The 26301-nt window shown below is 41.0% G+C and overlaps 1 protein-coding gene across 1 annotated transcript in view; it reads right to left on the reverse strand.

Annotated features, from left to right (window-relative positions):
• Positions 1–10684: 10684 nt before the first annotated feature.
• Positions 10685–26301, reverse strand: part of ADAMTS2 (ADAM metallopeptidase with thrombospondin type 1 motif 2) — a 268328-nt gene continuing 252711 nt past the window's right edge. The window contains exons 18-22 of the mRNA XM_065408790.1: positions 25102–25234; positions 18203–18410; positions 16759–16888; positions 15582–15671; positions 10685–11145 (exon numbers count right to left, since the gene is read on the reverse strand). Coding sequence (XP_065264862.1) covers positions 10685–11145; positions 15582–15671; positions 16759–16888; positions 18203–18410; positions 25102–25234 — 1022 coding nt within the window. The remainder of the gene's footprint in view (positions 11146–15581; positions 15672–16758; positions 16889–18202; positions 18411–25101; positions 25235–26301) is intronic.

Consider the following 26301-nt stretch of genomic DNA (forward strand, 5'->3'; position numbering starts at 1 on the left):
CATCCCCAGACCCCACACCTCCAGTCAGAGCCCTCACCCCCTACCTGCCCCCCAATCCCCTGCCCCAGCCCGGTGAAAGGGGGGGAGGATGGAGTGAGCATGGGCAGGAGAGGGGGTGTTCGGTTTTGTATGATTAGAAAGTTGGCAACCCTACCTGTAGGCCAGTAATGATGTACAGCTTAGTAATTAAAACCCAAGTTGACCCTGCAGTGCAACTGTTGTTTTTGACATTTCATGTATCGCTTTCACTGGCTTTAGCACCTTTGTAAAACATTTCGCAAGGAGTGGATTTGTTTTTGTGGATTTATGGAGCCAGGCCTAACTTTACATGCAGAAACAGCCAATACAATTGTTTGCTATTTGTGGTTACAGTCTGAATGCAGAATATGCAAACAAGCTGGTGAATTCTGCCTTCAGCAATAATCTCTTATGCTAATGTTTCCTTTTCCTGCAGTGCCAAATAGCATTTCTGCTTTAATGCATGTAGGGTAAAGAGCTGAATGGATAAATCACAGCAAGTGAGTTAGTCAGTGAATTTGATCCACAGTTCTGTTGTTTCTTGAAGGTATTTGTTGTCTGAAATTATTTTAAGAAAAATTCTTAGTCTGGTGCTGGGCTGTGAGCCATTCCTTTGTAAGGATTAATAGTTTGAAATGAGAGCAGCCGTGCTTAATTTTTAATGCAAGAGGTGCCGGGGCTCAAGCTTTTTACGTTCATAACTGATGGAGCAAGCCCAGAGGTGCCGGGGCAGTGAGCTGCCAAGGCTAGCAGTGCGCAGCCCTAGCACAAATTAAGCACTGGAGCGCAGTGTTGGTTTCATTTCGTTTTGGGGGGAGCTTAACTCTTACAATCAGATTTCCAGGGCAAATACTTACATTTGAGGTTTTTCTATATTTGCTGATTGCATGAACATTGCTGGCAGTAACCTGATATGTTGTTATCTATATTTGCATTCCGATGGCACCTAGCAGTCCCAACTGATATCAGGGCCCCATTGTGCATGGTGCTGTACAGACATGTAACAAGAACTGGACTGTAAACTCTTTGAGGAAGGGACTGAATAGAAAGCCTGAGAAAAGGTGGGAGAAAGGAAGTTGTATTATGCCCATGTTACAGATGGAAAGCAGAGGCCCAGATCTGCAAAGGTATTTAGGTGCCTAACTCCCTACCATTGATTTCAATGGCAGTAAGGTGCCTAAATACTTTTGAGGATCTGGGCCTAAATGACCTGCCCAAGATCACATGGGAAATCTTGGCAGAGCTGGCAACTGACCCGGCAACTGACCCTGGCGTCCCTGTTCAGTACCTTAACCACAAGACCATCCTTCTCATGCTCGCTTTCCAGGAATATACTAGCTAACTCAAAAAGGGTTTGGGGGAGGGGCTATTGATCTTGCCTTTGAACGAGTATCTGCAGAAACGTGGGGGTGGGGATGTGTACTGGCTCAGCGCTAATACTCGGGAGTTAGCATACCCTTCCTAGTGAACTTCTGGGGTCCGCTTCTTTTTGGCTAGCTATAGAACTGATCAGGAGGCCCAGATCCTCAAAGGTATTGAGGTGCCCAATCCCACTGGCTTCCCTTCATCCCCAAATAAACATGCATATGATGCATCATTTCTTTTTGAGTCAGACATAGCATGAGTTGATGTGGTTCTCCCTCTGAAGCACCTGGCATTGGCCACTGTTGGAAGACCGGATACTGGGCTAGATGGACCTTTGCTCTGACCCAGAATGGCCGTTCTTATGTTAAAAGTTAAAAGTCTGCACCCAGCTTAAACCCTCTTATATTATACTGGAATATTTTAGGAAGAACCACAGTCTTTTACTAGTCAGTAATATACCTGGGCTTGATTCAGACCTGTAGCCTGCAAGAGGTCTGTAGCCCATCATTTTGAGCCATCAGATCTGTTTGTTTTCACATGTTTGAAAGAAAATTTAAAAAAAATTGATATAGCAACATATAATCCATCTCCACAAGACGCTTCTTCTGTGATCTAAAATTGTATGAGTTTCTTTATTCAGGCCTGTAAATTTACAATATACTGGTCGGATTTTGCTCCCAGTGAAATTAATGCTAAAACTCCTATTGACCTCAGTAGGATCAGGATTGCGCCCTAAAATAATAGGTAAAATCCTCAAGCCATTTACACTGTAAAGGCTTTCCATCAGAAATCTTACCAGTCCGCTCCTGTGAGCTTCAGAGGTCTTGATGCCGTTTTTAAAATGTGGCCTCCAGTTTTATATCTGCACATTCTGTGCAATCAGATACAATGTCTAAATGGCGTAAGTTGTTCCTTGCAAATAATTGCACTGAGAAGCTCAGATGCTGGTAACCAATGGTTGCATTTTGGTTAAGAGCTTTTTGACAAGATACTGTCAGAGTCTGGAAAATAAGACACAAATAGGCCATGAAGATAATAGGTTAAAGATGATCGTAAAGGAAACCCTTCATTATCTCTTTGCCTCTTGCTCTAACATCTGCAGAAGCCTCTATTGCGGAGAAGAGCTCTGGGGGTAAGTTTTGCAAGCTTTTTCTTTAGTGTGTCTATTCCATGTCAAGTTAAACGCTTTGCTGCCGCCGCCCATGTTTACTGTATTCTGAAAGCTAGAATAAAATTTAAACATGTACTTCCCCGCCACTCAAAGAAAAGCTCTGAGGATATTAAGTGAAAGTGAAACTTACAAGAGTTTCGAACTAATAGCCACACTCCCCTCTTTCCTCAGGTGTCTACACTGCAATAAAATACCTGCAGGTGGCCTTTGTCAGCTGACTCTGGCTGCAGGGCCATGAAATTGCAGTGTAGACATCTGGGCCCAGGCTGGAGCCTGGGTTCTGGGACCTTCCCCCTCTTGCAGGGTCCTAGTGCTGGGGCGCCACCCAAGCTTGAATGTCTACACTGCATTCTATAGCCCCGCAGTCTGAGTCCTGCGAGCCCAAGTCAGCTGACACGGGCCAGCTGAGGGTGTTTTATTGCAGTGTAAACATACCTTCAGTGCCAAACAAACTGAATTTCAGTTGCATTAATGGGGAGGAAATCTGCAATTAAGAGAGAAATTATAAAAACTGTAACTAGGATTTCAGTTTCAAGGAGGATCTGTCTCAGACCCTGTTTAATGTTTAAAGGTAAAATAGTCTGATTCAGAATAAAATATTAACTACCTCTTTGATCTACCGTTAAAAACACCCTGAAGATAAGTGCTATGAAGTCCTGAGCCAAAGCCCACTAGAGCCAATGGAAGTCTTTCTTCTGATTTTGGTGGCCTTTGGGTCAGGGCCTAAACTATATCAGATGCATAAATTTTGGGGAAGGGGGGAACCAACACAGTATGAATATAGGCCTTGGCTACACTTGCAGCTGTACAGTGCTGTGAGGTAAACCTGTCTTCGTACAGCTGAGTAGGGAAAAGCGCTGCAGTCTGTCCACACTGACAGCTGCCAGTGCAGTGGCGTGGCCACACTTACAACATTTGCAGCTGTGTCGGGAGCAGTGCATTATGGGCAGCTATCCCAGCATTCATGTGGCTGCAACGTGCTTTTCAAAACGGGGGGTGGGGTGGAGTGTGACAAGGAGTGTGTGGGGAGAGAGAGAGTGCTTTTTGGAGCATGTCAGCACTCTATTTTGCAAGTTCCGAACTCCCGGCCCCCTGTTCATTCATTTACTCACTCAAAGCAAACAGCAAACTGTTTGCTTTTTCTCTGTGGTACGAGCTTTGAAACCGGCACTTCCGCATTCCTGCAGCTGGTCACAACAATGGAGAGGATTGGCCACTTGACAAGGTGATTAGTACAGCGCTGCAAGCGTTTACACTCACACCCGTGAGTCGTAGCCACTCCGCTGTATCTCTTATGCTTCTCGGGGAGGTGGAGTACCTGCAGCGGTGTACCCAGGGAGATACAGCGCTGTAAGTGCCCTGCCAGTGTGGACGGGGAGTGAGTTACAGCGCTGGGGGAGGCTTTACAGCGCTGTAACTCGCAAGTGTAGCCAAGGCCTCAGAGAACATAGGAATTGCCATATGGGATCAAACCGGTGGTGCATCTAATCCAGTATCTTGCCAGAGCATCTAGACAAATGTATCCACCTCTCAACTAAAAACAAGAAAATGGTATGTTACTTTGATTAAAGAACATGTTGCATCACATTGGATGCTGCTGTGTGCTAGTTTTGAGTAGAAAAGGAGAGCAATACTCTTCCAGATCCTCAAGAAACAAAGTTCAATTAGCGGGGAGAGGTTTCACACTGAATCTGTTTATAAACATGCAGGATATTGTAGGAGAATATGTCTGGTGGGGGAGTGTTTTATGAAAGGTCCAATTAGAGTATAAATCTCTCTTCCAAAGCAAAAATAACATACATTCATAAATTGAAGCCCAAATAAGTAAATCTGTGAAGTCGACAACATGTAAACTAGTAAGATAGACATTCACAGGCTTCAGCAGAACATGTGGCACCAGATCCCAAGCTGCTGTAAATTAGTTTGATTGACTTCAATGAAGCTACGCCTATTTATACTAGCTGAGGTTCTGCTAGCCGAGACCAAACACTAACAATGTGTTTGTGCTCAGGACTTCTGCAGCAACCCCGTCCTGATCAGAGTGAAGTAAACCTAGCATCTAGGAAAGGAAACAGACCCTGACTGGAGTCTGAAACCACCTGCTTTCCTCAGTACACCCACATCCAATGTTTCTTTGGACAAAATGAGTCAGCAAAGGGAAAAGTCCAACACTTTTGCAAAAGAACACAGATCTTTGAACTTTAATAAATTATAAAATTAAAAGTTCTAATTTGTATATACATTTTAATATACAAGAAATGGCTATTCATTGCAATTGCTGTGAAGACGTATGTATTGTAATTGAATGGCAGTGCCATACAGTTATTCAGACGAACATAGCTAATACTGTGCATTGTAGGTGGATATATAAAGTATTAAATGCATTATATAATAAAGTAAATCATACAGACCCTTTGAGTACTAGTAAAGCACCATTTATAGACTGTTCAAATATCTTAAAGAATTTTAAGTGAGTACTGAGAGACTAAATATTGAATGGAAGGTGTTAAAATCAGGACTGGTGAATGAATACCATGGATTACAGGAATTCTAAAGGGAATATTAGGTGAGTTAAAAATGGGAGTTGATTGGAGCCAAAGGAAATACGGTTAATTTTTAGAGTCTCTTTAAGATACTGAGCTGAGAAAGATTAATTTAGAAAGTTGATGGGCTTGCGTTCAAAATCTGGATGCATTAATTTGGTGGTTGGATTTAATGGGCATGGTGCTGGGCCCCTAAGCCCTTAATCTCCATGACTGTATGAATATCTACCAGGAAATCCTCTCTCTTAAGGGAGAACGCTGTTTCAGCTTTCAGATCAGCCAGCCAGTGGCAACTACAGAAATAGCCGATCTACAACTACATAGATTCCTTTCTTTTATTCCTGGGTATTGTGTTAAATTGGTACCCTGGGGTTGTGAGGCATCAAAAGGTACTGCCTATGCGATGGTTAAACATTAAAAAACATGTAATAAAATGATGGTTTTGCCCAATTTATAACTATGCTACTAACAGTAGCAGTGCAAGAGGAAGCGGCTGTCCAAAGTTTACCAGGCCTGTAAACAATCCATATATTCCACCACATGAAAAGGAACAAAAGCAGCCGTGGGCCAGACCCCAACTATTGCTTCCACGCTTAACCTGAGTGGCCCAAATCCTGAAAGGTATTTCGGTTTTTCACGTCTCTGTGAACTGGAAATACTATGGTCAGCTTAAAGGAATACAGTTCTTATCAGTTAGGGTAAGATTCTTTCTCATATGGAAATATTGTAAAGAGAAGGTTTCACAGAGGGCTGGGCAAACCCTCATTGGTCAGTATCTTACCCTGCTGACCAACATGGACTGAAGAGTTTGACTTGTGTTCAAATGTCACTGACTTCATGCAAAACAAACAAATAGCCTAAGTTGGAAAAGCAATCCCCTGGAATTAAAAATAGTCAAAAATAAAGCAAGGAGAAGGCAGAGTGAAAGCTCAGTACAGAGAGCCTGAAAAAGGAAAGAGTTCTAGGTCAGAAATAGAGAAACTCTAAGGTCTGGTCCAACACTCGCAATGGAAAGATACCCGTTAACTTTTGTGGGCATTGGTTCAGTCAGGCCCCTAATGAATACCATATGTATACTGGTACCAGCCTTGCTTTCTGCGGTGTGTTCTGTTTCTACTATACAGCATGGGCTTCCCTCGAGCTTGGTAAATGGGTTTTTTTGTTTGTTTGATTTTAAGAACAGATTCATCCTTGGGAAGGGGGAAAGTGTTGAAGTGCCAAACTGTTTCTGAACTTTGAACTAGCTTTGAAACTCAAAATGCAGCTCGTGAGGTTGACAAAAGTTTCATCTCCAGAGGGTTCAGCCCTGGCTCTCCTATAGTTCTAACATAAGCCAGAATGCATCTAGTCATTTGCTACTATGCAAACCATGGGTGCAGTGTAGAGCTGTGTGAAATGATACAGAAAAGCAGACACCCTCCCACCCCCCGAATTTGCTCTTTCCTAGGGTGGGATGTTTCAGTGAAAATGTGGCTTTTCTGTTAGATTCTGACACACAACATTCCACCCTCTCTATGGAGGTAATGGGTAAATTGTAGGGCAACATTTGAGTTGTGGGGGTTTAGTCATGTATTTCTTCCTGGATACCCTGGCTCGCTAAACCTATTCCATGCACTCAGGAGTAGCAGAAACCATTTAAATATGTTCTATCATGGCTGTATGTGAAGAAGGAAATATGACCCCAGAAGGTGCCAGAGGACAGTACAGGGTTATTATCCATCAAAGCGACCAAATGAATTTTGCAGGCATTCATCAACTCCTCCCTGTTTATTGTATTGCCCTCATAGACCTAATGTTAGGGTGGTAAAGGAAAAGAGGAGAGTATTCTTTAAGTTGAACTGTCACAATAGAGCAGGGGAAACTCGAAAAGCATAAAATAGCTCATATTTCTACAAGCTGTGAATTCAAACCTACCCTGCTTTGTCCTGAATCCAGATTTTATGCATAGCAGCTGAACTGGGGCTGTTTTAGCTAAGACTTTGAGATAAAAGTTGCCCAATTTTTCCTTTTCAGAGCCCATGACTTCACTTTTATATTTTATGCAAATGACATGGCAGCCTCTGAACCAGACTGTGAGGGTCTGTCAGATAAACTTGTTATCTGCAGTGAAACCCCCAGGAAAGGCTGCTGCTGCATAATGTTAAACTCCCACATGCTCAGGCCTGTGCTTGGCTGTGGGCACCTAACCGACAGCACAGGTCACACTCAGCAATGCTTGGGAGCACACAGGAAAAACAAAGAGAGAGGATGTCTGTCTCGTCTATTTATCTGTCAGCGTCTCATGGCAGGGCCTTTCTATTGCTCTGTGCAGTGCCTGGCACAAGTGTGTGGGGTGGATTCTTGGTTGATCCTTAGGCAACAATGTAATAAACATGATTAATAATAACTTTGTGCCTCTGTTACAGGTGCTAGTATCTCCTCCTTTGACAGCACAAGGGGCTAAGCTTGCAGGTGCTGAGCCAAATATTAATATATCTATTGGGGCTGCATCTGAGGTGCTCCAAACTCACCCTCTGTATGAGCCAGGACCACAGCTAGCAACCTCACCACTTTCTGAGCATGTAGCATAAAATCACAACCTAAGCTAAAGTAGCTCTGGAATCATGAAAACTCACCCTACTGTCTTCAGCCAGCAGCTGCACCCACAGCTTCTTCCCCTTTCCTCTTCTCTGCACTGCCTATCTTCTTTCATACTTCTCTCCTCCATCACAAAAATAGTGGGTGTGTACACCCCCCTACCTGCAAACAATATTTTCCTACTATCTCTTCTGCCCTTTCTCCTCTTTGCCAAAACTGGTAGTTGTCCCATTTCTGCCCAAGCTTTTGGCAGACTGTATGCAGTTGGGGATTGTAGAAGATGGTGTTGTGCATCAAATGTAGAACTGTTTGATACTAAGATAGGGGAGGAGGGATAGCTCAGTGGTTTGAGCATTGGCCTGCTAAACCCAGGGTTGAGAGTTCAGTCCTTAAGGGGGCCATTTAGGGATCTGGGGCAAAATCAGTACTTGGTCCTGCTAGTGAAGGCAGGGGCCTGGACTCAATGACCTTCCAGGGTCCCTTCCAGTTCTATGAGATAGAGAAGGGAAGAGCTGTCTTGGAGATATACCTGAGTTCTTGTTTTCATCTGAGCCATTAATTCAACCACCTGACCTAACACATACACCAACCTGGCCTTCATTAGTGTTTTTACAATATGGACCTTTAATTTTATTTTTTAGAACCAAAAAGAAACCCATGCTTTAGTAGAATGTTCTCCCACCAGCCGCAAGAGAAGAGGCCATTGTAGGAAAAGAATGGAAGAGGTTGTGTAAGTATAGTGTATAGGGGGAGAGTGTGGATCTTTGTCCCCCTTTAGCAGTTAGCCCCTTTAAAGAGGTTTCAGCGTAGCTCCTTGAGCCGCTGTAGCTTGAGCGAATACTTTGAACCCTGAAACCTGAGAGCACAGGGATGTTACAAAAGTCTTTACCTATATCAAGCCCTGATGTAACTTCTGTCAATTGAGGTTGTTATAGGAGCATTACTTTGAATTGACCTCCACACCATCGTGTGAGGAAGTGAAGCTGATGGCATTACAACAGGGATAAAATTGGCCCCTCCTCTCCTACTTTGTCTAATATTCTTTGTAAATTATTTTTGTTAACTCTTGGCTCTTGTCCTTTCAAGAGTTTCTGGGCATAGATTCAGCTGCTGGTTTCAATAATTCAGTGCACTCAGGGCTACTTTTAGCGCTGTCTCTTTCCAATCTAAACTGGGATACTTTGCAGTGGACCTAGGTGACCTATTCACTCACAACATTTAAAAGCAGCAATGGGGGCCCCAGGCTGGACAGTAGAAAGCCAGTTGTGGTTTGCTTTTCAGTGAGGGCCTGGCTGCCAGGTTCAACATTGCTTCAGCAGCAACGAAGCTATGTAGCATCTTCCATGCATTGGGAATTTAGCATATGCCCAAGCTCGCTGTGCAACTGAGAAGATACAAGGTCGTGGTCTCACTTCAAGATCAAAAACTTGAATTGAGAGCATTTTGCCACCTCTCAGTTGCCTTTTCTATGTGAACTGGCAGTTTCAAAGAGACCTTATCCCCTGGAAAATATTAACAAGCTTGAGCAGACAAGGGAAAGTCAACCCCGTAGGCAAGAGCAAAATTAATAAACCCCATACCCACAAAGGTTTTAATTCCTACTCCTACAATAGTCCAGGGTTTGCAAAACCCACAGAAGTCAATGGGAGCCTTTCCACTGAGCTTAGTGGTCTTTGGCTCAAAGGCTCAATACCTACTATTCACATTAGTTATCTTGTAAGTCGGCTGGTAACATCCTTGCATTATATAGAGGCATTTGAAAGCAGGCATGGCCTCGGCAAAAGGTACAAACCACCAAGTTGAACGTGTCTTCTACCTACCCGCCGTCCAAAATGAGCTATGGAAAATGGTGAGGTTGCTTATATAGGCCCTCAGCTACCAGAAGATATTGCAGGGAAAGGAAGTACTCAAAGGGCTGTCAGGCTACACATCTCTAAGATCTAAGCAAACTTGGTACTGTGTTTATATATAAGCATGATGAACAATTGTTCACTTCTGCTGCACCAGAGCTGTCCTAAGGAAAGATTGATAATACACATTGTTTTCCTTCAGAATGACATAACATTGTACCATGGAAAACGTTAACACACACAATTACGTTTTCTTCATGAAGCACCAAAGGAAAGGAAAGGAAAGGAAAAGACTCCAGTCATTTTAAGTTAAACAGAGTGTGGATAAAAGGTAGACCGAAAAGAATGTCAACTAAAACCATTGGGGATATTGTATTACAGGAGTTTAGAGACTATGAAATAAAGATACTCAAAAGACTAGGACATTGTCAGTCTAAATTGTATAGGTCCAGTCAAATAGTAAATAATTTTTATAGATTCAAATGCTTTGAAATTGTTTATGGGAACATGCAAACTACTGGTTATCAGTTCTGAACTGAGATTAAATATATGGTTGTACAAAGAATCTCACATGTAAGGTCCCAGTTAAGAAAGGTATGTAAGTGTCCATTTAAGTGTAGCCATGAGAATAGTCCCATTTAAGGCAGTGGGACTACTTGCATGTTTAAAGTCATGCATGTTCTTAAATACCTTCCTGAATCTGGGAGTAATTTAATGTACGGTTTGATGCAATGCTTCTCTTGATCAACTGATTGTCACTATTAAAGGCATTTGTAGGTAATGGGATCTGTTCTCCTCCCTGTTCAATATAACTCCCATTAACATTCCCTAGGAGTTATGCAATGCATTGAGGGGTGAAAAGAGCCCATAATCAATAAACCTGCTGATCTGGGCTAGGTAATAGGTTTGTTTGGCTTCAGTGAAATACTGTACTGATATTGCACTAGTATGTTCTAGCACCCTGTAACCCTAGCCATTGAAATGTTTATACTAACATTATGAAACAATCTGACATTTCTGTTCGTTTTAGGCATTAGAATTTGGCATTTCTGCCATAGCACCGCTTTTTTCTTTTTCTAGTTTTTATGACATGGGCATTACTATGGTGGTGGTAACATCTCTATAAGAGAAAAAAATGTCGTTTGTGCCATATTTCCATTTTAATGTCGCTTACTAATAGTCTCTCTCTTTCTTTTCTCAGCGATCAGCTCCTGAATTCTTTGGTTCTTTGTCCTTTCGTAAGGCAGCCTCCTCCGTGGGATGAGGTTGTGCTGCGGTACTTCATTGTCCAGCCCATCTATTTTATATGGCACGTCTACCGCATTAATTTCTGGATGGTCCTCAGTTGCATTGGAATGGGTGGCGTTTGATTTGGAAACAAGAGGAGGACCAGCAGTAGCCTGCATGACAACCACCCCAGTAGGAGGAGTAAGGGTAGACAGGAGATTCTCCTCAATGTCGTTCTTATTTAGGTTAGAATCAGTTACATTATCATCCTCTGTTATGTTGTTATACATGTTACAGGACTTGCAACACAGCTTATTGTAACCAGGCATTGAACAGTAACGAGAGAGAACTTCCATGCGACAAAACATGGACTTGTCTCCTTGGCAACGTTCCCCTGAAAGAAAAAAAGAGGAAAGGTAAATAAACAGCATGTGGGGGAAGTCTTATCCTAGAAGAGCATTTAAAGTCGTATCCTATAAAATCAGCAACAGACACACTCCGGCTTTGGCAATGGAGGCAGGGTTTGAAATACAAACTGGGCTGGGAATTTGACAAATGGACCCTTTTAATTATAGCAGGTCTAACTGAGACCCTAAATGCTGACACCATCAAACTCTAGGGTGCTCAAAGCCAGATCTGAATTTTGCATGTTGGCCCCATCTCTATAATAAATCCAAGCACCCCACGTTTTTCCCTTATGCTATATTAACACTAAGCTGTGGTGGTGACATGAGTTCACTGCATTGTCGTGAAGTATAACAACCATACTAATGCTATGTTGTTACTCCAGAATTCCACCTTAAGCCTGTCACAAATTATACTCAGGAGCTCTTTATTCCTTCACTCCTTTTATATGCTGTTATGCAGAGTAACAGTGACTTAACTACAAACAAGGAGGAATTCAAGTGTAAAAGGCCACTAATCTCAGCCCTGGGCTTACTCATATGTGCCTATATCTGAGCTTCAAAAAGCCGTAGTCTTGTCTGAGGCTGTGCATAGCTTCTAATTTAAAATAATTGACATGGAAGTCCTTTCTTGCTCAGCTGCCTAGCTTTCAATCGGAAAGCGGCGGCATCTCCTAAATGGTTATCTTGCCTGCGAGAACGGTGAAGACTTTAGAGCAAACCTTTTCTGCCTTTAAGGAGGAACTGGGAATCTGGTGAGCTTTTGACACAAGCGAGGTAGAACTGTGCTCATTGACATTAGTGACTGGGAGACTCACTGCAAACCCCTGACTTCTGTAAATCAGGGAATGAAGACGCCTAATAAAGATTAAACCAGGATCATTAATAGATGTTAAGGCCTGAAGGGATTATTTCGATCATCTAGTCTGAATGAGTCAATGAATGCACTGGGCCAGATCCTGGGGTCAGTGAACTGCATGTGGCAAAGTTTAGGATTAGGGGGGTTAGCCATATTCTTATTCTAGAGCATTTATCCAAGTCTAGTCAGAAACTACTAAAATCCTTGTCTCCCCACCCCTGGGCAGACTGGCTGGGGTGCAATCTTTAACCAGTAGTTCTTGGCCAGTGGAAGGCTAGGGCTTTCCACCTCTCTCTCTTTTACCCACAGAGGAGTCACTGCACGCTGTCTGTCCCCCTGCATGGATAGTGTGACTGTTGCCTTGCCTAGAACCAGGAGGTACTGGGGCACTGCAGCTAACAGAATTACATTAATTCCTGCCACCCAAATAAACCCAGACTGGGGGAAAGTGCTGAGGAAGAGGGTAGGTTAGAACGACACTTTGAATCATTAGTGACAAGTTATTTTCTCAGTAGCTACAATGCTGACTGTCACTTTATAAGCCCCGGGGCCCTCATCTGCAGTAACCCAGGAGCCAGCTGTAGGTGAGAGTTCCTGCATTATCATGGGAACACAATCATACCTATTGACTAGTAATGATAACAGAAGTTGTTGTGAACTCTTATAGGACAAGATATATAATTTCAAATACTTTTCTTAATTCACAGTATACCTGATTGCAGAATATACATAAAGCCACATATGTTTAGCATTACTGATACCATACTTTGCCACCCTTTTATTTAAGTTCTCAGCAACATTGCAGCAAATTACAGCACCACAGCAGATTCAGAAATATGTGAATTTAGAAAGCATAGGTGTCAGCTCTTCATTCATGCTCAGTTAAAAATATAGGGAGTTATAGTGTTTAATTGGCAAACATATCAGTCTAACATATGCTAATAACTATTGCTCTTGCTTTGAAAAGCTAGGGTTGATTGACAAGACAAACTACTTGTCTTTAAATGAACCCATTTATCCATTGATTATTGCATTTTCTGTAGAAAAACAAAAATATGGTTCTTATTTTAATTGGTCAGTTTATTTTCAGATGATAAACTCAGACACCAATCAGAAGGAACTCCTTCCTGGGAATCGGAGAATAGTAATTGAGTTTTGGACAAATTTTCAAAGCGGCTTCAAGCCTGCAGATGCAGTTTAGTGTGTGCAAGTTTTTGCATGCAAAACTTCTGCATGAAGCAAGTTTGATAGATCATGTTGAGGCCCCCTTGAACATATTTCCCTATGTGGCTTTAGTACAAGCTTTTCCAAATATACAGTACCTGTTGAATTTTCTGCAAGCTAACATTTAAATTTAGGTTCAAAAGGCACAGCCATTCTCGTCTATATATTATAAGAGTCAATAGACGCCTCTTTAGAAAAATGCCTTTTTTAAAGCAAAAACATGCAGTAATCAAGCATAAAAATTACACGAGAATCCAATTCCAGTATCTAATAAAAGTTTAGTTTCATATATTTTACATGAATAAATTTCCAAAACCTTGCAACTCATGAAGATCAAAATGAAATGTATATTGTCTTTCCAAACCAAAATAGTCAGATGTGCTGAACTTTTGTTTTATTTGCAATATGCATGACAGACTGGCAGTATGTCTTCAAATCATCACTAAGAAAAAAATAAGTCAGTTTCAAAGTCACTTTGGTACACATTAAATTGGTCTAAAAAAATATTGGAAAGCAAGATGAATTGGCACATCTTTAATATTAATGTTCAATACATACAAAACACTAATAAAATATCCCTGATAAACCAAAGTGCATATAGACATAGTGCACAATGCCCAGATACCTTTATTGCACCATTCTCTCTAGCCATCCATATCTTGAAACATCACTAAACATTTGTCTATTTAAAGGTAACAGTCATGAATATATTTATACAGTTAAACACCAATTATTTTACATAACAGTATTCAGTGCCAGGGATGTGTCTTTGCTTTTCACCTTGTCATGTAAATCATTAACATGTTTCAGGAAATTATTATATTAACAGCAAAATTTAAATATGTGATCACATGATAATGACAAGTTTGAAGTGCTACATTGCTGAAGAGCCAAAGATTTGAAAGTGCCACCTTTCTAAAGTATAGGATCAGTGGAATAAGGTAGCAATTTACTATGTAACTCAAAGACTGCTGTTTAAAAATTGATATGTTTCTACTATTACTTGATGTCACAAATGGTTTTATGCATAGTGAATTCCAAATCTTCAACACAAACACATAAGGTGAAGCAACAATGGCAATTAAATTTTGAGACATTAAATAATGACCTTTTCTTTATGAAATGTACATGCACTGTGCAAATTAACCTTTGATTAAATTTACTTCCTTCCAATATTTTATCATTCAAGTAAAAATGCTATTTATGAAGATTAACTCATGTTTCCAGTGTACTGTTTGTAATTAAAGCTGGATCTGGTACTTAATGCCATTACATTTAAATATTAAGGCATTTTTCTAAAATTTATTTATTTTTTTCTATGCAAAAAAAAAAAAAGCAATAAAAATTGAGGTAATTCTGTAGTTGTTCACACTGTTATGTTTGCCAGTTGACACATATATAGAACATACACACACACAATCATACCCATCAAGTCAAACATGCATATGGTGAAAAAAGACCAATGGATGTAATGATCATAAGTAGTTCAATGTTGAGCAACTTGAGACATCATAGTCAATGAAAATGTCATATTGCCTCAACTATGTTTAAAAAACACCACCAACAACAAACCTTTATAGCTTGGACCACTTACATTTAACAAAACATAGGAAAAATATGCAAAACTGTATGCAGAAAAAAAGAACCTTGCAGCTTTTGAAAAGAAAATATTCAAAACAGGTAGGAGTTTGAAGAAAGCGTACAGCACAATAGCAGCATTTAAAATATCAACAGAAACTGAGCTACTTGTAATAATAAGCTCTTCACAAAAACAAACACAGTTATTAAGTTAGGAATAAAGTTGAGCAGCATGGATAAGTAAGCAATGACACTGCAACAGAAACTGGAATGAATTCTTTCATCCAACAAACTACCCCCGAAAGGAAAACTAGCATGTTATGAGATTCAGAGCCTTTAGATAAAGGAGAACTTTAGCACTACACCGTGTCATCATTGTGATGTGATCACATTCACAATAAGTTCTCAGTTTTGCTATCAAACTGAACATCATGAACCAGTAAGCCTTTTTTCACCATCACCAACCAACAAGCAAACTGACCCCAGCTCCCTTTCAGAGGAGTGCAACATACAACATACTGCAGAGATCCTACTTCACACATCCAACAACTCCAAGACCTCCGCCATCATTGGTGCACGAGCTCCAGAGAAGAAAGACACTGCGCACCAAGGGCCCAGTGCAAAAAAAAGATTCAGCCCAAGATTTAACTTGGTAAAGTCAAGGGAATTTTCCATAGATAGAGAAGAAAAGAGCAAAAGGCAAAGTCCACATTTGATGTGGCATGCATTTAAGGGCAAAGGCAGAGTTATAAATGGGTCTTTTACTTGAAGATATTTTCTGGATGGGATAATCTCCATCTGGTCTTGACAGCCATTGTATCATATAGGTTTTCTTTGATGGATCAGAAACATTTCCTGGAATAGAGGAAAAAATGTAAGCACAAAATGTATTAACATCAGTAGCTTTACTATGTCATAACTGGATCAGATTGAGCTGGCTTGAGTGGAAAAGGTAGCAGTGAGAGAGACTAGAATGTTGCTAGTTTGGTATCTTTTAGAATAACTGAATAGTTGAGGTCTTTTTTTCAATTTGCTATTAATTAATAATTTTTGCTCCCTGGGTTTGGAGCGTAATAGCAAACCTGGAAGGAAGACTGAAAAGTACCAGTTTCCAGTAGCAGTATTAACCATGTACTGCAGTCTAAGGGTCATCAGATTTGTGTTTAACAGCTGCACTCTTTAGGATCTTTGGCAGGGTACATGTAAGTGATACTCTTCTTAATAAGTCAACAGGCTAACTCCAAGGCCATATTTATACTTAGTATTCAGTAATTGTTCTCAATAGTTCTACTGATGTTTTGCTAATAAACTGCAAAATGATACAATTTATCATTTTTAAATGATCTCACAGGCAACATTTGCAAATGGCAAAAAACCCAGTGAGGACAGGAACAGGCTCAGTGGACACAAATATATTGTAGCCTTGAAACATCAAACAAGGTAATTCCTAAAGATGACCTGTCTTGATAGAAGTGACAGGAAGAGAGCAACAGCCCTGAGATGTCATTGGTGGAGAGATGGAGCAGGAAGAGGCCCACTTCTGCACAGGGCTGCTTTTAATGGGTACCGCCCCAGCATACTCTGGCCAATCCCAACACTTCTCAGAATCATTGGCACTGTGCAGCAGCAGTTCCCATAATTCCACCTCAGGGTTCTCTGGGCTTCTGGCCTGCAATATCATAGCAGCTGGGTTGGCTAGTGTCCCATATCACTGTGAAATAATGAGGCATAGAAAGTATGCTAGCCACACAGACCACTTACAGGTCCACAATCTCATTGACACTCGAAACCGCTGGCACATATTGATGGATACAAGTTAACCTCTTGCATGCATGTGAATTCAGTTAAGGAGGGCTTCACTGTTTAACCACATTTAATTGCAATAATGTTTTCAAAATTAGCAAAACATGCCAGTCACAAGAACAAAGAGCAGAGTGCTTACTGGGGCATAGAGATAGTCTGCAGATCCTCATTGTTTCCGGTTTGTCATCTTTACAATAGCCACTAGCATTCTCTCTTGTCCTGCACAAAGCCTGCCGTTCCTGTGTGCCGTTTCCACAAGTTACAGAGCACTGGGGAGAAAATGCACAAATTAGGCCTTGATTCATCTTTTGCACATGATTTATTAGGAATTCTCTTTTTGTCTTGGACCACAGTCCAGCTATGTATGGTACATAATTTGATCTAACGACGTTATCACATTCATACTACAAGAGCATTCACAGACCCCTCCAACCCTGGTGAGAGCCCACTGTGAAAACACGATCCCTCCCTAGAAGAGCTCAAAGTCCAAGCAGTATATGAATAAGACTATATGAGAGTCATCTAGTCACTGCATCTATCCTGAACTGTATTGCTTACAATTCTTATGAAAGCCCCGAAGAAAAAAACACAATCCTATGGCCCGTTGGTCTAAAATCAAATGTTGTTCCTACAGATACAGCTACACTTTGTAAATTGCTTCATGGAGAACCATCATGACAGATAATTTTGATGTATGGTATCTTTTCAATTTGAGTACTTTGACATGTAATGCCACTACATTACACTTGCATCTCTCCTTCCAGCTGAAGAGCTCAGAGCACCTTTACAAACACGAATAGATCAAGCTTCGCAACGCTCCTGGGAAGTTGGTAAATCCTTGACACATGGGGAAACTGAGTACAATGAGGGTAAGTGCACACTTACAAAGTTGCACACTATGTTAGTGGAAGAGCCAGGAATAGGAAGCTTAGAACGCCCGACTCCTGGTACTTTGCTAGAACCATTGGATCTGCTTGGTACCTCACACCTCTGTATGGAAAAAGTAGCACTGGAAGAACTAGCCTGCAATCCCTTTTACTCAATACTTGTATCCTTCCCTCAGAATGGCTTTTCTTTGTCAAAGATGCCCAATGCCCATTTAATTGCAATGAGGCTGGGTGCCTAACTCCCTTAGACACTTCTAAAAAACCCAGCCATGTCCCTAAAGGACTTTAAGGAAAAAAGAAAAAGGCATGACACAAATCTATTGTATTATTTTTCTCCGAGCAGTGTCATTTGGTGAAATAATTGAAGTGACAAACAGAAGAGAAATGCTGAAGGAGCCAATTCCTTTCTTTCTGAAACTGCAACCAAGACCGGAAAGATCTGGCTCATGGGAGCCAAATCAAACAGCATTACTTCTGAACTAATTGCTAGGTGTTTTACTGCTGTCCATACTGCCATTACCCCCACCTTCTAGGCTGAATTAGCCCTGGTGGATATATTGCGCTCTACACTGGTAAGCAGACGTTTTCCAGTCAGTGCAGTAGCAGGACAGGACAACTCGCTGAAGACTCCCCCTTCCCTGCTTTGTCAATCATATTTTTCATAATATTTTATAATTACTTATGATCATTATCTACCTGTGACCAGGGTCCTATCCTCCACTGTGCAGGGCAAAGTGCTCGATTGCAAGACCTTTTGCCTTCTGGACGATCATTGTTGCAATATTTGGTATGAACAGAACGATTTGTGTTGTCATGCAGGGGTTGGATACACCGTACAGAACGTACTTGATATCCTGTTTTTCCACAGCTTTTGCTGCAGGGCTCCCAATCTCCTGTAACCCATCTGGTTAATGAAAAACAGGACATGTGAGGTAAAACTCTCTCTCTCTCATACATTAGTCATGTCAAAAATATTTATTGAACTATAATTCTTAAATTTCAGGATTAGCAGTATGTTGATCTTGATCCCAATCTAGTAAATGAAAGAGGATAAGTAAAAATTACTAAATGTTCTGGGAGGGCTGAATTAGCCACAGCACTGAAGCTGACAGTAAGTGGGCTAAATGCATCCAAGCAGTGTCTTCTGCACTGGAAAAAGAGTGCAATATGGGTCCTTCGGTCGGTCTGTTTGTGGTAGCACTTATGGCTATTGTAATTAGGATTGATTTAGTGTGTCTTACCATTCCAAGCAAGCTACTGGCAAGAAGGAATTTAGCCGATCAACTTAATATTTTAGATCCAGCACTGCAGCAGTTAATACTGTGACAGGTTTGTGTTGTAAAGGATCTTGAAGAAATATCAGATAAAACTGAACTTTGCATATAGGGGAAGCTAGAAGAATTCTAAATCTCTTGGCTAAATCTTGCCATACACGGCTCAGATAGGTTATAAAAAGAAAAGGGAACACACATGCACATACATTTTTGAGAATTTCAGAATTTTTTGCACTGGCATAATACAAAATGAGGTGTTCCAGAACAAAATTTGTTACATGATTAATTCTTTAATAAGGAGAAATCACTGTCTATTCTGAAAAATAGCATTGAAAGACTAATGCTCTGGACTTGCACAATGTGAAATTTCATCCGTTGTAGAGTTATTTTTGGTGTCTAGCGGTTCAGTACCACCATTTTGAATTCAGTGCTCTCTATCATTGACAAAACTGTATCCAATTTGTGTATTTTATCACCATATGTGCAACTGGCAAAAGAGGTGTTTTGTCTTTAATATTAAAGATGTAAGCAGGTTGGGGAGAAACATTTGCATACCCATTTCAAAGCTTGCACCTTTCTACTCCTATTGAGGCCCTCCCTACACTCATCTCACAATAACTTGCTTTCTTCTCAACTTTTTTCTGTGCACAGGATTATTAAATTCTTGTAAGTAGATGGCAGCTCAGCTACAATTATACTGTAGTTCAAAGCATAACAGCCAGAGGCATGAAACCCATTATAATGAAGGTCATATCTCTTCCTACCATACTTCAGTATTGTATCATGTGAGTTCACCTGGGGCACCAGTGTAGTAATGCTTTCTAACTGTGGCACAATTAGAGGTTCTTTATTTCTGAGATGAAGGCGTCAATATTACTTCATTTCATTTATTTTGGTTATAAGCTGGTCCTTTAAGGACTGCATGTAAAAGGGCTGAGATCTGCAAAGGAGACTAAAGGAGTTAGATACCCGATTTACATTGATTTCCAATGGCATGTGGGCACCTAACACTTTTAGGCTCCTTTTGAGACCCTTACAATAAATTCTGTTTACCTTCAGAGAGAATAGACCAAACACACAAATCACTGATAGGGCTAGGAAAAGAAAAAGGAAAATGTTATTTTTTTCTCTCATAGTATTATCTCAACGTGAATATTTCCACTTAACTTCTCTTTCTTCGGAATTCTCTAATGAGGCCCCTACTCGTTACAGGCCCACGTTTGGTGCACTGTCCAGATACCTATTACGGATTTACTATTTCAAAAGTTAAAAAACAAACAAAACCAACCAGCCCTAAGATAAAGTAGTATTAAGTGGTCGTATGCAGTGTTGTAGCCTTGTCAGTACCAGGATATTAGAAAGACAGGGTGGGTGAGGTAATATCTTTTATTGGACCAGCTTCTGTTGGTGAGAGAGAGCTGTGTGGTTCAAAAGTTTCTCTCCCTCACCAACAGAAGATATTATCTCATCCACCTTTTCTCTCCAGTATTAAAGGGTAACATTTTCAAAAGCGCCTATAAAGCCTAAAACGGCTTAAGCAACTTAGGAAGCTAAGTCCCATTGACTTTCATTCGCTGTTATATTGATGTTCAGTGGGACTTCGTACTAGATTTACAAAACTGTTTAGGAGCCTAAAGATACAGACAGGTACCCAATGGGATTTACAAAACTGCATAAGCAGGTTAGGGGCCTAACTCCCAATGAAAGCCAAAGGGAATTAGGTGCCTTTCAAATCTCACTAGGCACCATTCTGCATCTTTTGGCATCTCCTAAGCAGCTTTGTAAAATCTGGCCCTTAGGGTCCTAAGTCAGATGCTTTTGAAAATTTCACTCAAAATCTACAAGTTTCTCAAGTTTAATGCAATTAGTTATGTGAATCAGAAGTCATAAGGACTTAATTATTGGTGTGCGAATGTTTCCAAATATAAGCAATCCCATCTACATGTATAACATCATAATTCCATGTTAGATCCCTGGATACCAATCTTAGCAGACCTGTCTTTTGCAGATACTCTGAACTGAAAAGAACAATTTCTCTGCAGCTTCCCTAACAGTAGCTATGCGTAAACCTCTAATAAGACTACATCTACACTACAGCTGCGATTGACGCTCTGAGATCGATCCACCAATGGCCGATTTAGCAGGTCTAGTGAAGACCCGCCAAATTGACAGCAGATCGCTCTCCAGTCGACCCCTGTACTCTACCCCCGATGAGAAGAGTAAGGTAAGTCAACGGGAGAGTTTCTCCTGTCGACCCTCCGTGGTATAGACCCCGCGGTAACTCGACCTAAGGTACATTGACTCCAGCTATGTTATTCATGTAGCTGGAGTTGCGTAGTGTAGGTCGACTTACCGCGGTAGTGTAGACATAGCCTAAATAATTCATGCTGAAACCAACAGGGAGATAAACCACTAAAACAACTGTCGATGGCAGAGGATGGGGTTATAGCTGTAATTCTTACAGATGAGTTTACTCAGAGAGGGTGACAGTTCAACCAACCCCCTAGAAGAACCATGAAAAATATGGACTCATTTGCCAGAAGACTGAAAGCCAGAACCGAGCTGTTCATCAAGTAATTTTGAAGACTTCAAAGCAATATATCCAGTCTATCTTAGGAGCAACATTAAGGGCTCCTAAATCCCCGCAGTAATATTTTAAAGAACAGAATATTAACCACTCAGCGTCTTGTATTGTTCTGCATTCAGTATTGTACAGAACATGTAGACAGCTTGATTACACTGGGACGTTCATACTGAGACTCTTGTAGGTATACATTCCCTTTTTGATGCAGATGCACACATCCCGTTAGTGCTAACAGAAGTTGCGTGCATAACCAAGAGGAGAATAACATGTCACTTTTATTTTTCTTTTCTATGTGGTCCTTGTTACAAAAGCTGTTTCTCTTTAGAAAACTGTCTCTAGTAGAATCTAAATTAGAGGCCTTGTGATCAGAATGCCTCAGGTCCCTTTTCTCCTCCCGTGGGGATTGTGTGGAGGGGCAGGGTGAAGCAGTAAGCTACTAAAGGCCACAAAGGAGGCAGAGGAATATCTGGGGAAACGATTAGATCGTGGCAGAAAAGAAGAGGGAGGGAGGGAGCGTCAAAAAGCTCAACATCATTTTGGGGACTTCTTTGATCCATCTCTGTTGGATCCAGAGCTTAATCCATTTTTAAATACCATCTCCCCACAGCATTAGACACCAAGAATATTGCAAAGGGGAAGTGCTTTCTCTCTACAGTGGAAGCTGTTGTGGTATATTTGATGCTTAGCCACAGAGCAGATGAAATTTAGTTTTGCTGATGCTGTGCAGTGTTGGTCCCAGGATATTTGCTAACCATGTAATATTTCTAATACAGTTTTCATAGACTCATAGGGTTGGAAGGGACCTCATAAGGTCATCTAGTCCAACCCCCTGCTCAAAGCAGGACCAATCCCCAGACAGATTTTTACCCCAGTTCCCTAAATAGCCCCCTCAAGGATTGAACTCACAACCCTGGGTTTAGCAGGCCAATGCTCAAACCACTGAGCTATCCCTCCCCCTCACAGAACTCTGAGCTCATTCTTCCCAGTAGTGAGGTTTCACCTTCTTTCACAATGGCAGAAGACAATGTTGCCACCATACCACTGAGTACCATAATGTTCTGTGAAGATCTGATAAGGGTCTCTTGAAATAAATCAATAAATAGTCCTTTAAAAATTACTATTACAGCCTAGCTGATCTGGGGACATTTAGCTATAGATGCACAGAAATAATTTCCTTGGTGATGGTCAGAGTGGCTGACTTCAGTTAACTGACTGATGCTAAAATGAGAAGAGCTGTGAGGCCCAGGGAGGACAGAGAAATAATACCCAGGGACCAAGAGAGATTAGAAACATGGGAAGAAAATAAAGTGAAATTCATCTTGGAAAAACACAAGCAAATACAACTGGGGAAAATAACCCCAAACACCAATACCCAGTGAGAGGGGGGAACTGGAGAGCAGCAGCGCTGATCTATCTACAGATGAACCAGAAAAGCAAATTAGACAGCAGACAAAATTTTCAAAAGTACCTCAGGCACCTATGTCCCATTTTGAAGAGTAGCGAAGGTACTTAGAAGTGTAAATGTAATTGAAAGTCAATGTGACTTAGGAGCCAAAGTCCCATTTTTCCCCAAAAATGACTGAGGAGCTTGAGTCACCTTGCAGGGTCCGAGAGCCTAGGCTCCAGCCCTAGCCCAGAAGTCTCCCCAGCAATGAAACAGCTGGCATGGCCAGCAACAGGTTTTCCTTTGCCGTGTAGACATACACTTAGGCACATTTGAAAATTTTACCCATGTTTTGCAATGTGGTATGGCTGAAAACTCCTCCATGACTGCCCCTAGAACACTGTATTACATTCTGGGCACAATTTTGCAAGAACTATAGTGACAAAGTGTAAGGAGTGAGGGACTGGAGGATATTTACAAGGAATTCTGAAAGGTGGGCTAAGTGATGACAAAGTGGGTGCACATGATCACAAATATTTAAGGGATGCAAAAACCAAGAAGAGGGGATATTATTTAGTGTGGTACATGCAGGTACAATTGGCATAAACTAAATATAAATATAGACTGAAAAATGCCCTGAGTTTGAGATGTGCTAGGCAGTAGAAGAGTTCCACAAGGGAGCTGATGGAAATATCTTTACTTGGGACATTTAAAGTTTGTACAAAGCACTAGAAAAGGTGGTGTAGGGAATAGTCCTGCATTGACCAGGAGATGGACTGGTGACCTCATACATCTCTTCTGTTTTTAACCTCTGATTTTATGAAATTACAGATTAGAGGAGTAAGGCAACAATCCTTGGAGCACAAGATCATATATAGGAAGAGGATCTCAGGGACAATTGAGTTTCAATGATCCTCCATTAATTATGAGGGAGCCGCAGCTTACAGTTTTATTCTGTTGGCTTCAGTGCTAAGGAGTCCAATCAAAATCTGCCTCGCCTATGAACGAGAAGGAGGTCAGGCTGGAAAAGTCCATCTGAAAGTGGGGAAGGTTGAGAGAAAAATATTCTGTGGGGAAAGGCCTAAAATGTTGGTTGAATCCAGGCCCCATTTAGGATTAAAGCCACCTTCTAGGTGAGAATGAATTTACCAGTTTAATTAGAGAGGGGCCCAACCAAAACCCTGGATCAGAGACTACGCAAACATTGGGGGTTTAGAACCAGATCCTGATATTAATTTTGTAGCTGGCTAATAACTCTATAATGGGCTGAGCTAAAACTCCAGATCCAAGCACCCTTATATTTGGGGTCTTTGAAATCCGTATCTGAATTTTATGGTTCATGTGCATGTGTAATTTAATTTTACTTTCATTTATAGTTTTACTTCCCAGAAAGGAGCTTATAACTGAGTAATAGAAGACTGTAGCTTTACACAGAGAGTTCTAATTGTGGTTATTAAGTCATTGCTGGTAAATAAACTTGTAAAACCATGATCTTTGTTGTGTTGATGGGGCAGAGTTATTTGACTTCTCCTTCTCTGGTGTTTGTCTTTGGAAGGGAGTTTTAAAATATTGGCTGGTATTGTCTAGTTATTCATCACACGCATTGGAATCTAGACTTGGTTGCCAGAGATAAAAGCTGTAGATCAACTTACTCCTTACTTGTTGCGGTAGCAACAGGGGAAATATGTGAGTCCTACATGTGACAGGGTTAACTTGCTGCCAGTCAAAAAAGCACCTGTAAAATGTGAATAAATACATCCGTAATAATTTACTATATACAACAACAAGGAAGCACAAATAATAACCTCTTAAAATGCTGTCCTGGGATATCCATGGAAATCAACATAAATGTTTCAGCAAAAACTTGCATGAGCCAAACCATTCCCGTCCCTGACCTTTGCAGCTTTAAAAATATGCTGAGAGTTTTATTGGTGTTTGTATTAGAAATGTGTGACATTTGTTCTCTTAAATAACACTCTATATGCTTGCTTTTATATAGTTAAATTCACATTCTGTAAAATCAATTTATATGACTTCACTTCTGGTCCATTGAATACAAGTGTCTGGATCAAGACGGGGGTATTTTTCTGACCCAACCTAACTCAGAATCAGCAGGAACTGTCATTCCCAGAAATAGTGTTTCTGCAAGCAACACTTTAGCAATGACATTGTGTCATTGCATAACACTATATAGGCAATGATGTAAAATAATGGTGAAGGGCTCCTAATCTGAAATAGCCATGTGTCAGAGTAGTAAGGTATATGGGGATAGCTGAAAGCACTTCGTTCCAGTTGACCATTAGCATTAACTGGACATGGGCTATGACCAATTCTAAGGGACAGCAAAGCTTACATTGGTTGGGAACATTCCTGCAGATTGCACACTCTGCGAATAGGCTTTGGCTTTTGGATCGTCTCGCAGAATCTCCGATGAACCATCTTGTGGTCTGTCTTCCTCCGGCAGCCATATTTCGTAAACTGATAACCTTAAGAAAGATACTTCTTTTATCTTCAGCATTTACAATACTTACACACAACTCAAATTGTATTTGTCCATGAAGTGGCTAATGGCGTATTTTGAAGGTAGATGACCATTCTACAGGATTGTAGATTGCACCTGGTTAGCATTTACTCTACTCATTACAAGCAGCTACCTATTTAGCACCCAGAACTACCAGTCCTCTTTGTCTTCTCACAACAAAGCTATAATCACAATAAATAACTGACTCTTCCGGAAGCGTGCAGACAAGAGCAATAAAAATAATTATGGGTATGGAACAGGTTCCATATGAGAAGAGATTAAAAAGACACAGACTGTTCAGTTTAGAAAAGAGACGACTAAGGGAGGATATAGATAGAGGTCTATAAAATCATGAATGGTGTGGAGAAAGCGAATAGGGAAGTGTTATTTATCCCTTCACATAACACAAGAACTAGGCATCTTCCAATGAAATGAATAGGCAGAAGGTTTAAAACCAACATAAAGAAGTATTTCTTCACACAACACACAGTTAACCTGTGGAACTTATTGCCAAGGGATATTGTGAAGGCCAGAAGTATAACCAGGTTCAATTAGAATTAGATAAGCTCATGGAGGATAGGTCTATAATTGTCTATTAGCCAAGATGGTCAAGGACTCAATCCCATGCTCTGGGTGTCCCAAAAACCCCAACTGCCAGAATCTGGGACTGGATGACAGGGGATGATCACTTGCTAAATTGCCCTGTTCTGTTAATTCCCTCTGAAGCATCTGGCACTGGCGACTGTCAGAGACAAGATACGGGGCTAGATGGACCTTTTGTCTGACCCAGTATGACAGTTTTTATGTTCTTAAAGGGGCACCTCTTGGCATTACAAGGGTAAAAGTTTCATCAGTGTCCTCTAAATCTGCACACCTAAAAGAGCAGCCAAACAGCACAGCAGCTGAAACTTCCTATCTCCAGGCACCGCTGGTCACCAGCATTAATCAGGATCAGGGTCTAGTACTCACTGATCCCTAAACTGGAGGCTAAGATCACTGGACACAAAGGATTTGGAATTCATCTGCCAATGG

Source organism: Emys orbicularis, chromosome 8 (genome assembly GCF_028017835.1).
Source record: "Emys orbicularis isolate rEmyOrb1 chromosome 8, rEmyOrb1.hap1, whole genome shotgun sequence".
Classification (NCBI taxonomy): domain Eukaryota; kingdom Metazoa; phylum Chordata; order Testudines; family Emydidae; genus Emys; species Emys orbicularis.